At 42.1% G+C, this 13,426-nt stretch overlaps 2 protein-coding genes across 2 annotated transcripts; both read right to left on the reverse strand.

Annotated features, from left to right (window-relative positions):
• Window positions 1-5,613: 5,613 nt before the first annotated feature.
• On the reverse strand, window positions 5,614-6,076 carry F5147DRAFT_555099 (uncharacterized protein; the record flags this gene model as incomplete). The annotated part of the gene is made up of 2 exons (XM_041430484.1): window positions 5,614-5,901; window positions 5,954-6,076. Coding segments are annotated over 2 exons (411 nt in total), but the record flags the coding sequence as incomplete, so codon positions are not given.
• Window positions 6,077-9,372: 3,296 nt separating this feature from the next.
• F5147DRAFT_743074 (uncharacterized protein) lies at window positions 9,373-12,696 on the reverse strand (the record flags this gene model as incomplete). The annotated part of the gene is made up of 13 exons (XM_041439580.1): window positions 9,373-9,816; window positions 9,885-10,211; window positions 10,363-10,458; window positions 10,523-10,540; window positions 10,589-10,702; window positions 10,761-10,857; window positions 10,906-11,066; window positions 11,124-11,331; window positions 11,387-11,583; window positions 11,639-11,818; window positions 11,878-12,074; window positions 12,135-12,467; window positions 12,573-12,696. 13 exons carry the CDS (start codon window positions 12,694-12,696, stop codon window positions 9,373-9,375), a joined length of 2,496 nt encoding a protein of 831 aa, XP_041297506.1.
• Window positions 12,697-13,426: the final 730 nt, after the last annotated feature.

A 13,426-nucleotide genomic window follows, 5' to 3' on the forward strand; every position in this document is an offset into this window, starting at 1 on the left:
TCAGCTCTTTCAATAGCATGGTTGGTGTTTATTTTTTATCCTACTCTTATTGAAAAAGACACAGACTTCCTGCTGGAGCTCGTGACTTCAAGACCTATTTATCTAACAATTTCCCTGAAAAAATGCTGATGGAAGACCACCACAGTGGGTCCATGAGTGAAAACTGACAATGAAAGGATCACACAGTGTATTTTTGACACAGAGTTCAATATATGACCAAAGTCTTGATGCGAACTCGGAAGGATGAGTACAATGACAATATAATTCTTTCTTAACTTAGTTGAAGAAGAAAAAGAGCAGATTACACATCAAACTTTCAAGTTTGATTCTAATAACCTGGGGAATTAGTAAAAATACAAATCTATTAAGGCTGAGATTCTTCATTTTGCTCATTCAAGTGATCACTAGAGTCAAAATATATTTCTCTTGAACTAAGCAGGTTTGTAAACTGTATAATGATACATATTTTGCATTAACTTGTGATTCATTACATTCCACCATTTTGGATTTCATAGAATAAAAATGTTGTTATTAGCAGTTTTTAAACCTGCACAGTTGAAGAGAAACAGATTTTAAATCTGGTGACAACTTGACCAAGACCAATGAAGATCAATGTCTGAGATGCCGTCTATGAGCAAATATTCAAGACACACATTCTTAGAGACACAAATGCAACATTCAACAAGTTTCAAACTTGTTGCACTCTGATGGAAACAGATTTTGATTCTGTTATGACAGCCACTTAGCTAAACACGACTGTGATCAGCTTGCAAGCAAACCGACCATGAGCAGATTTCAAGGTGTGTTTTCATAGAAAATAAATTTTATCACTCAGTAGCAGGTTTTAAACCTGCACAGTCCAAGAGAAACAGATTTTGACTCTAATGATGTCTTGGCAAATTTATCTTTAGCAGGTTTTGAACCCACACAGACAGATTTAGATTCTGTCATATCAACTGCTTAGCTAAGACCAGCTAGATGCGCTCCCAATGAACCCATTCAGAAGCGACTCACATACTTTGCCTATTGGCTGCACTTCCGCTATAACTGCTATTTGACACTGAGCGCTCAAAAGCACCTCAGCGCAGAATGTCGCACTGTTGTCTAAATACTTTTGCTTTATCTCAGAACTTTCTCAGGTCATTAGAATCAAACTGGAAAGTTTGATGTGTAATCTGCTCTTTTTCTTCAATCAAGTCAAGATCTTTGGAGAGAATTAAATTGTTCTTGTACTTATCATTCCGAGTTTGCATCAAGACTTTGGTCATACATTGAACTTTTGTGCCTTGAGGGTTCACTTCTGAATGAGTTCATTGGAAGTGCATCTCACTGGATTTAGCCAAGAAGTAGATACAACAGAATCTAAATCTGTCTGTGTGGGTTCAAAACCTACCAAATATTAAATAGCCAAGTGATTGCCAGAGTCAAAATCTGTTTCTCTTAGACTATGCAGGTTTAAAACCTGCTGAGGATAATTTTCATTTTCTATAAAAATGCACCTTGATATATTCTTATGGTTGGTTTGCTTAAAAGCTCATCAGAGTTGTGTTTGGCCAAGTGGTTGTCATAACAGAATCAAAATCTGTTTCCACTAGAACATAATAGGTTTGAAACCTGTTGAATGTCGCATTTTTTTTTCTATTAGAACATGCCAAAGCCTCGACATGGACTCATGTGTACTTTCCCGAGAGCACCATCTCACTGGTGGTGTGATTTCATAAAATAAAAATATCATCATTGGCAGGTTTCAAACCTGCGCTGTCCAAGAGAAACAGACTTTGACTCTAATGTTCACTTGCAATTTCATCTTTAGCAGGTTTTGAACCCACACAGACAGATTTAGATTCTGTCATATCAACTGCTTGGCTAAGACCAGTTAAATGCACTCCCAATGAGCCCATTCAGAAGCAAATCCTCAAGGTACATTTATCTGCATTTTATCAGTTCTAACATTAATTTTCTAACATCCCCCTTAAGTCCAATCATATGTGATCCTTCCATTGTTGGTCCTCACTCATGACATAGCTGTTAATCCAAAGACATCACAAACATCATTGGCCCACCATGGTGGTCTGTCATCAGCACTTTTTCAGAGCAATTGCTAGATAAACAGGTCTTGAAGTCAAGAGCCCCAGAAGAATTCTGATGTCTTTTGCAATAAGAGTAGAATAAAAGAATCAATCATGGTGACCATACTATTGAAAGAACTGCCTTGAGGATTCACTTTTGAATGGATTCATTGGAAGTGCATTCAACTGGTCTTAGTCAACCAGTCAATGCAACAGAATCTAAATCTGTCTGTGTGGGTTCAAAACCTGCTAAAGAAAAAATTTTCAAGTGATCATCAGAGTCAAAATCTGTTTCTCTTGGAATGTGCAGGTTTGAAACCTGCCAGTGATAAAATTCATTTTCTATCAAAACACACCTTGAAATTTGCTCACAGTCGGTTTGCTCGCAAAATGATCAAAGTTGTGTTTAGCCATGTGGCTGTCATAACAGAGTCAAACTCTGTTTCTATTGCAGTGCAACAAGTTTAAAACCTGTTGAATACCAGATTTTTTCCAACTCTTTGTAACACCTTAGTTCAAATATCATCTTAGATCCCTGCTCATTCCTGTCTCTGTTTGACTTGAGTCTCATCTCTTGTCTTTCTCTTAAGTATTAGGATTGATTCTGAAGACTGACAATGTCATCTTTAGCAGGTTTTGAACCCATGCAAACAGATTTAGATTCCGTCATATCAACTGCTTGGCTAAGAACAGTGAGATGCACTTCCAATGGACCCATTGATAAGTGAATCCTCAAGGCAGTTCTTTCAATAGTATGATCACCACGATTAATTCTTAGGCCTGTTTATCTAGCAATTACTCTGAAAAATTGCTGATGGCAGACCACCACAGTGGGCTGGTGATGTTTGTGATGTCTTTTGGATTAACAACTGAGTCGTGAGTGACAACTGACAATGGAAGGATCACACATGATTGGACTCAAGGAGGATGTTAGAAATTAATGTTAGAACTGACAAAATGTACCTTGAGGATTCACTTCTGAATGGGCTCATTAGGAGTGCATCCAACTGGTCTTATAGCCAAGCAGTTAATATGACAGAATCCAAATCTGTTTGTGTGGGTTCAAAACCTGCTAAAGATACAATTGCAAGTGAACATCAGAGTCAAAATCTGTTTCTTTTGGACTGTGCAGGTTTGAAACCTGCCAATGATAACATTTTTATTTTATGAAATCTGACCTTAACATTGACTCATGTGTACTTTCACATTGTAGCTCGTGCTCCCAAACATCTGCTTTATATGATGTTTGTGGATGCACTTTTCTGTGTCCAAGAACATCTCTGGGCTCCACATCACCCTATCTTTGTAGGCTCATAGGATCCATATTTACAACTCACTTTCAGGCTCAGTTTATACAACACTACCCTCCTAATAGATTTTGACTCTGTTTCAATGTCTACTTGGCTAAGACCAGTGAGATGGAGCTCTCAGGAAAGTACGCATGAGTCAATGTCAAAGCATGATTTCATAGAATAAAAATGTTATCATTGGCGGGTTTGAAACTCACAAAGTCCAAGAGAAACAGATTTTGACTCTGATGACAACTTGACCAAGACCAATGAAGATGAGTGTCTGAGATACTGTCTACAAGCAATTATTCAAGGAATGTTCTAATAGAAAAAAATAGCAACATTCAACAGGTTGCATTCCAATGAAAACAGATTTTGATTCTATTATGACAACCACTTTGCCAAATACAGCTTTGAGGAGCTTTTTAATAAGCAAACCGACCATAAGCATGTGTCAAGGTGTATTTTCATAGAAAGTGAAATATATATATATATCATTGATAGGTTTCAAACCCACACAGTCTAGGACAAACAGATTTTGACTCTAATAATCACTTTGCAACTTGATCTTTAGTAGGTTTTGAACCCACACAGACAGATTTAGATTCTGTTGTATCAACTGCTTGGCTACTCATTCAGAAGTGAATCCTCAAGGCACATTTTATCTACATTTTGTCAGTTCTTTCAATAGCATGGTCACTGTTGATTCTTTTATTCTGCTTTTTCTTCTAAAAAATTACCAGAGGCAAATGTAAGTATCTTTGATGCAAACTTGGAATGATAAGTACAAAAGCAATTTAATTCTCTCCAAAGGTCTTGACTTAGTTGAAGAAGAGAACACACATCTGTCGGAAAATTCAAAAATCCATTTTAAGCCATCATAATGGATTGAAATAGACAAATTCAACAGCACTATTTTAATCCTGATGTAATAAGAGAGTCGTATTACAATAAAATTATCATTATTATTATAATTTGATTTGTAACAATGCTGGCAATAGAAATTTTAATGAATAGCGATACCTTTGCACTCCCTGTTTGCAGCTTATTCGAACGTCGCGGAGCTCATCATAATATCTGCTACAATAATTATTAAAATTGCATTTGCAAGTCCCATGAGACTTGTTGCAAAACTCCGAATGTGATTGCGACAAGATTGTAACTCATTCACGATTGGCAGTGTTCATAAATTTTATCATTGGACTGCTACTATCAATACAATATTATTCTAGTACTCGAAACAAGCTGTAGTCAAATGTCTAGATCAGCAGTAATATGTTATGAGGTCACTGTGCAACCAGGATTCAGGGTGAAACCTGTGCCAGTAGTAGTCGATTGAAAATTGAGCCAGCAGCCTGAGGGGCATGTCAAAATATGAAAAAAATAATCGTAAAAAAGGATAAACTCACCAAGACACTGCGAACGGCGGGGAACAACTTGGATCAGCATGGCTCGAGCTCGACAGACTCACTCACTGCAAACGGTAGACAACAACGTCAATCAGCATGGCTCAAGTCGAAGGAGGATTGACAAACTCACTCACTGCAAACGGTGGGGAACAACTTGGATCAGTGTGGCTCAAGCTCGAAGGAGGATCGACAGACTCACTCACTGTGACTCCCCATCCAGATTCAGAGTCGTCGAGTCTACATGCACTGCGAGCGAGCGAGAACAAGTGCCGCCTCTCATCCTTTTCTCATCTTCGGCGTCCTAGTGTCGTCCGCAAGTGTTCGTGCCACGTCAGCACTTGCTGGCGTGCATTGGGCGTTTGCGCATGGTCCAGGTGCTGGTGGTGTTGTATTAAGTGACAGTCTGGTTCAGGCAACAGAGTGAAAAAAGCAAACAAGTTATGCAATGCTGATGTAATCGATTGCAATGCGTCTGACTGGACAATGTAATAAGTAGAACATGACACAACAACTAACTAATACATTGTGCGAAGCAATTGAATATCACTTCTTCTGACGGACAGACTTGCGAGAGACTGCCACAGCCTTCTTTTTCCTCTGTCCTCGAGTATGACCCTCTGCATCTACGGTTTGAGTAACCCCTTCATCGAGCTCTGTGTCACCATCAGTAACAAGCGAGTTCTGAATCTGATTGGCGATTGCAGGAGCAGGCAGTGGCATCGGAGGAGCACTGGAACCATCAGAAGGTAATATTTCAGAAGGCGTGGTCCGCGTGGATAACCTTGGAGTCGATAGTGGTGAATTCAGAGTGGACTGGGTGATGTCAGTACCCTGAGCAAAGTCACCCACAGGGGTAGAATCCAAATCATGGTCAATGTTGTTGGATTGCAAGCCAGCCATTGCAAGGGCAATCTGCGCAGTAAAGTCTTCCCCATCGGGTGCATCAACGGGCAGCTTCGCAGCTCCAAAGACATGTCCCTCAATGTGTTGTCTAATCTTCGTGAGATACGGAGCATCCCAACAACACACCAGAATCTTCTTGAAGCTGTAGAATAGATTTTTATACTGAATCCCTGAGCTTTTGCCATGGCCATCTTGAGAGAATACTGTATCTGGCAATAAAAGAAAAATAGCCTGGGATAAGGAGTACTCAGCGATGACAGGAGTGATAAAATAAACCGCTTACAATTGTAGCGCTCCACGCAATTGCTCCAGGCGTTATGGCAGATACTCCCCAATTCTGAAAGTTCCTGGGTGGCCCACCCTTCTTGACAGACATAAGGGATGCTTTGCCCATTAAAACCGCTTTCAGGATCTGTTCAAAAGACATAGTTGTTGTCAATAAGCTGTATACAAACGAAGAAATGGCAACATACCTGAGCCAAGGGCTTCCAGTTACCGAATATGGTTGAATTGCTAGTATCGACGATGGTGTTTGGAAAGAGAATGGGAGGAAATAGAGGGTAGGTATGGCTTCCGGGTGTAGTGCCTAGCAACCTACAAAGCTCGTTGATGGTGTCTCACTTTGAAGACGTGACGAAGTAATCAGAGCTTAGCCCAAAAATGCGACCAGTGACTCGTCACAACTTGATGAGTTCGGAAGACCGACCTGCTTCAAGTGCTTGTTGTAGCTGGACGATGTAGATTAGCAAATATCGAAATCAATCAATGATATACATACGTACAGTCTTATGGAAATGATTTAAGGGTACAAGATGGTGCAGGTGATCCAGGAGCACACTACGTAGCTCGGACAATAATGTGTCTGCTTCTGCAGCTGAGTTCACATAGCAAACCAGTCGGTCAAACGGCAAACCAGGGGTCGAGGGAAGAGTCTTCTTTAGTAGCTCAGCGCTGGGTGGGTACATCTCATACATAACACCATACTTCTTAGCGAACATCTTCACTTCCTCGTCAAATGCTAGAAGCTGGGAGGGTGCCTTGGAGGCTTTGCAAGAAGGTTTGTTCGCCTCCAAGATTGCATCCTTTTCTTCCAAGAGTCGATTGCGCTGCTTGCTGGCTTCCAACTGAAGTTGAGCATCCTTCAAAGTCTATTAAAAAGATCTGAATGAGTCGCTCAAAAATGACAGCTGTACCAATATATCTAACTCACTGTACTAATGCGAGATCTGTCATGAGCAGATGTACGATGACTCATTGTACCTGCTGCAGGGTGAGGATTAGAAATAGAAGGATCAGAAACATGATGTTGCGATGCTGCAATTTCAGAGTCTGAATCATCGGACCGATGACTATGTGCCACGTTCATCTTGAATAAGAGGACACGATGGAATTTCGACTGTAATGTTGATGCAGATCAAGCTGAGGGTGTTACGCTGACCGTCGTCGGTCAACGTGTGCGAACTAGGATAGGTCTTCTCAGCGACGACTCGAGTGAGTCTACTGAAGCTGAGGGTGGTTCTCGGCTTGACGGAACGTCAAGGGTTCCTCTGGTGATCTCGGTAAGATGGCGCTCGTCGAGATACAGGACTAGCGGATATGGCTAAGAAGCGGGGAGCGACTTAGAAGTGCGGTCTTAGGCAGCTGAGCTGGGAGGCTTAGCTGAACAAGTTCTGGGATGAACCTAGTAGATTAAAGTAAAGTCTAAGTACAATAATCTGTCTACTTATATGTGCTACATGTAAGTATTCTAGCTCAGTCTGCAATCTATAGTATATCTAGGATCTATGATAACAAGACATGAGGTCAGATAAGGGTACATGAGGCTTAACCTCTGATCAAGCATGCAGCGCCAAGTGCGACTGCGCTAGGTACAGGAAGCGCCAAGAGCGCTCCGGATCTTCATGAAGCGACATGCTGTATACATGCGCTGATCTAGGGCGACCATGAGGCATACAGCCTCCATGGATCAGGTACAAGGCCATCTAGGCCAGGGGCGGGGTCATAGCACCAGGGGCAGGGTCATAGCGGTCCAGACCGCTGTCTTTCTAAGTGCAGGTGGCGCACCGCCGCGTGGGGAGTCTAGCAGAGCGGGGGCTGGTGCAGACAGAGCAGGGGCTCCTGTAGGTGTTACGGATGCCTGTAACAGAGGGAAGACACAGAGGAATGGTCGACAGAGGATTGAATTGTGTGAGGGTTAATATACTGTGATCCAAACTCCGAAGTGGGCTAACAAGCAATCAAATAATGTGTCACAATGATGCATGGCCAGGACTTACTCGAGTGCTCAATTACGTGGGCCATGATGAAAGCGTGATGGTAACAATGAGGATCAGAAAAAGTGCGGCACTTGACCAATCGCCTCACAGTTGCCAGCACTTGACTTGACGTGGATTTAATTGCACTATGTAATATAATATGAGACATGTTTACATCAATGTTACCAGATTTCGTCACCTTTTGGAATTTGCACTGCTGAACTGGCTCACATACTAGTGATAATCAGCGGAACGTCTGATTGAGAAGTTAGGTTAACCATGAATAGAATACTCACTAGATGGTGACCTAATATAATCATGAATGGAGCGCTCTTGAGCTTCTCCAACTCATAATCATGAATGGAGCACTCGTGAGCTTCTCCAACCCATAATCATGAATGGAGCGCTCATGAGCTTCTCCAACCCATAATCATGAACGGAGTGCCTATGAGCTTCTCCAATGCACCTGGTGGTACAATAAGAAGCAAGTAAGCAAGCTTTCCAATCCATAACCATAGAGTACTTACCAGACGGTCATTCACAAGATTGGGTGACCCATAATCATGAATGGAGCGCTCATGAGCTTCTCCAATGCACCTGATACTATCAGAAGTAGGTAAGCAAGCTTCCCAGTCCATGATCATGAATAGAGTACTCACCAGACGGTTACCCATAATTATGAACAGAGCACTTATGTGCTTCTCCAATGCACCTGGTGCTATCAGAAGTAGGTAAGTAAGCTTGTCAGTCCATAATCATGAATAGAGTATTACTCACCAGGCGGTTACCCATAATCATGAACGGAGCGCTTATGAGCTTCTCCAACGCACCTGGTACTATCAGAAGTAGGTAAGCAAGCTTTTCAGTCCATAATCATGAATAGAGCACTCACCAGACTGTTACCCATAATCATGAACGGAGCGCTCATGAGCTTCTCCAATGCACCTGGTACTGTAAGAAGCAGGTAAGTAAGCTTTCCAGTCCATAATCATGAATGGAGCGCTTATGAGCTTCTCCAATGCACCTGGTACTATAAGAAACAGGTAAGTAAGCTTTCCAGTCCATAATCATGAACGGAGCGCTCATGAGCTTCTCCAACACACCTGGTACTATAAGAAGCAGGTAAGTAAGCTTTTCAGTCCATAATCGTGAATAGAGTAAGACTCACCAGACAGTTACCCATACTCATGAATGGAGCGCTCATGAGCTTCTCCAATGCACCTGTCATATTAACACTAACAAAAAGCAGGTAAGCTTCCCAGTTATGAACAGAGCACTCACCTGATAGTTTAATTGCTCATCAGCTTCTGAATCTTTAGCGCACCTGGCATGTTAGGAAGCAGGAGGTCTCACTAGAACTAACCATAACCTTGCAATGTGAGATCATGCATATGAATTGTCAAGTATATGATGACATAAGAGAGTGATTAAGATAACACTGGCGTAATTAGTATACATGGGAGTCCTTGTGAAGTTTCATGTGAAGGAACATATCAGTGTCAGTTGAATCAACAACAAGGAAGTCACCAGGCTGAGAGCGATCCTCAAGCAACAGCACCCCCCTGATAATTGATTCAGTGAAAATAAACTCACTCTTATGCCGAGGTTGAGCTCTAACTCGCCACAACCCCAGGAGCCTGTCCTTCAAAGGTCGATTTTGAATGGGGGCATCATAAGGTTGAATAAGAGCCATGGAATGACTTGTACCTTCAACTAAGCACGTGAATATGAATATCAAGCGACCAAAGATGATCCCATCTTGAGTCCTGATGATGATGGAGTCATATCTTGGGGCATTGTGAAACATCGGGGAGCAGCAGAGGTAGTCTGTTGATATCCGAAAATCAACCATCGACTCGAAGTTTGCTTTCAAGTATCGGAATTCTGTTACCTGCATGTGCGGCACAAATCAAAGTATTAGCACTGTAGCTGGCTTATCAATACGAACGAAAATCTCACTATATTGGCACTTAATTCAAGTGCAACATGTCCATTTCGTGCAATGACAGGTATCATGTTGAGAAAGTGGTTAAGTTTGGTATGAAACTGATGAAATGCCAGGTCTTCAAGGTGTGCTTGCTGAATGGCATGTATCGACAATACACGCTGACATGAACCAAGCTTGATATGAAAGCTGGACTCTGGTCCAGGTGCATTCAGAACTGCATCATCTGAATCTGAATCATCGAGATCACTCACTTCTTTTCTTGCATTATAGTCATCAAGGTCGTTGATGCGATAGCGAATCCATGCAGATACAAGGCTCCAATGGTCCGCACGTAAGATCTAGTATTCACAGTAATCAATGCAAGTTCAGACGCAGTAGAAGATGCCCAACCTGGTCTGCTACTTGTTTGAAATTTGTTCAGAGCTGGTAAGATTTTTTCAAAGGTCTATGCGCTTTCTCATTTGGTTTGGTGTTGAAATTCCGAGTAACGCCTTTGGCCTTGATATCGTCAAAAAGGTGAATGCCCAAGTGATACTTGGGAGAATCCCAACTCTTTGATTCACATTCAGACTCGGAAATATATTTCTATGGAGAATCCATCAGCCATTTGATTCAGATAGCGCTAGCATGCCAGTGAAGCACAACTTACGTCCATGAGTCTTGAAAACTCGTCAAGAGCAGCTCAACCGGCAGCAAGGGTCTGTGTGGTGTGAACCTCGAGAGCTGCGAACATGTCTACATCTAAATGGGCTCGAATACATTGAAGGAGCAGATATCCAGACTCATGTGTTTCAGGATTAAGTATGTCATGGGCAACAAACAGAATCAACTACATGTAAAGGGACATCAATTAGAATTGAGATCTCAAGAGTGTCCGAGTCGATCACCTTTAATATGTCTTCATGCTTTGTCCCATCAGTGAAGCTAACTCCCATGACCTCCTTGAAGTGGTTGAGATTCCTCCACCTTGGCACTGCCGCAAACCTGAGGAATGATTATAATAGATGTCTACAATGAAACGAAAAAACAGACCCTTCATCAATTTTAGTCGCAGCGTGTCTACCAACTTCATTGACGCATTTTTGCAGCTCGATCCACAAGTGTTTTCCCCACAGTCCTTCATGGTGAGTATGTAGGCGGTCGAAACAAAGGGCACAAAAGACGTCCAGAAGCTTTGATAGATTGAGAGAGTTCTGTTGAGTCACGCTGTGAACTTGATTCCAGAGATATGGGATTCAAATAATACTTACTTTGACATCTCTCAATGACTGAGACTTCAGCTTCTTCTCTCGCTTTGCCTTGGTGTACTTCCTTCTTGCCTTCCTGAGCAAGCGAACAGCATCGTGACATGTGCAAAGTGGCCAGGTCTCCAACAGGTTATGCAACTTGGCATGCGGAACCAAACAAATTGGACATGGAAATTTGCCCATGACTCCATGGATCAGGGACATAATGCATCTGTAGACATTACATGTTAGCAACAATGATAGATGACACTCCAGACTGTACACACTGTTCCTTGTAGTCCGCAGACAAGATTGGAACAATAGGGAACATAAGGCGTTGAAGTTTATCCCAACACTCCACCCATCCACCATGTTTCCTCTTTGATGTAAGACACTTGAGTATTCGCTTGAAGGACTCGTGCCAAACCGCAGCTTTGAAATCCGCAAATTTCTGTTTTCCCGACCTCGAGGGATCATCTTTGACCTTGAAAAAATCAATGTTAGTTAAACAAAAATTAGATGAGATGGAGTCACAATACAATGGGGAGCCAGGCGACAACTCGACCGCCACCAACGCCTTCACCATTTCGGATGGATGCGGGGAGGTTTGCAATACGGGCAATCACAGGGTAGCCTTTTTCACGACCAAAGGAAGACAACTTTGTCTTATCTGCATAGAGGATGAATGCGAGAGGCTTTGCATGGCTAGGCATAGCCAACTGGATGTATTACACGTCAATGAGTTGCTTCAACTAATGGTGCACTGCTCGACACATACCTGAGCCTCCCAAAAAGTATCCGCAGTCCAAGGCTCATCAATAAATCTCACAAATGTATTACCGTCAAACTTTGACAGGTGTTGAGCATCAAAGGTAAATTGAGGGCCAAGATAAGGATCCCAAAGAAGGTCACACGCCCAGTCCCATAAGTCCCAGTAGTAGAGAGTGAATTCTTGATTAACTCCATCGTAAGGCACTCAAATCATTCGCTTTTGAAACTATCAAAACACGCTTGTCAGACAAGTTAAAATGAAACATAGAGATGACCTTACTGGTGTTAGATGATGGGAAATAGCATTCCACATGTTCCGAATATCTTTGTAGTTGCACAGGCTGAAAGGCTCCTGCTTTGAGTGATGCAAAAGGTTGATTAGCCACTCAATTTGAGGCTGGCTGAGGGCGGCTTCATGAGCAAGTTCAGCTACCTCAAAGTCCAGCCGACATCGAAATGGTGCCCAAGGTTGTGCATCAGGAGTTGGTGGGTCTTGCAAAAGGTCGCGCTGAAACGTCGAGAATGTTCGTGTCTGTGCTGGGATTCCAGAGTTAGGGTGATACTCGGTCCGAATGTCGTCAACATTGTGTTGATGTTCTGAGCCATCTACAGATGGCTCATATGATGAAGGTATGCGATAAATATCTATCAAATGGTGGCTAGTTATAATGTCAAAGATAAGGATGGTATTTTTTGGCTCACCTTCCTCCTCAAGATCCATCCACTGGTCAACATCTGTGACTGGCTCATCTGAAATGTGCGCATTCAAACTCTCTGCCTCAGGCTGATTCGACTCGTTGGCTCCATGGTGTGCATCGATTGGCATATTTACTATAGTTGAGTGTACATTAATATGTCCAGGGATCTTATTAAGACTGAATGAGAATGAACGCACCTGAAGGTCGGTGATAAGTGTTCACAATGTGATTCCGGTCCTCCTCAAAGTCCCTTGCATGTTTTGCACAGGCGGTGCAATGTGTCTTAAAACCACGCAGCTTGAAAGATTTACTACAGAGGTCGCATTGGGCCACCTCTGCCATGTTGGTCCCTGTATTAATAGTTTAATTCATGAGTACCGGAAGCAGCTCTTTAAGGCGTAATACTTACTGATCCGTTCGACCAACTCACAAATGAGAAACAACAACGGCGAGTTTAATCTATATTGGTCACATCTGAATCAGTGTCACAATTGCTTGACAAACTTGTACAAAGCATTACGATACCTTGCAATGATGTGAGGTACCATTACAATTTTAATATTATATTTATTTTAATGACCTGCTATTACAATCACGGTAGGAAATTTCCGACATCTGTCAAGGCTGAGATTCAAAAGAGCCATCCGGCCATTATTCACTTATGTATAAGGTTGAAGTGTACTGTATTTGAGACCTTTCATCATCATGTTGCTCTCCTCTCACTTTTTGAAAGTGCTGTATTGCAGTCTGTATTCAATTCATCTGTTCAGCTGAGGGAAAATATTGTGAGTGACAGGGAACTGTAGACTTGTCTTGCAGATTCACTTCTGAACATTTTCTTTAAAGATGGATCTAACT

This window comes from Suillus discolor (genome assembly GCF_016758755.1).
Source record: "Suillus discolor strain FC423 chromosome Unknown F5147scaffold_6, whole genome shotgun sequence".
NCBI lineage: Eukaryota > Fungi > Basidiomycota > Agaricomycetes > Boletales > Suillaceae > Suillus > Suillus discolor.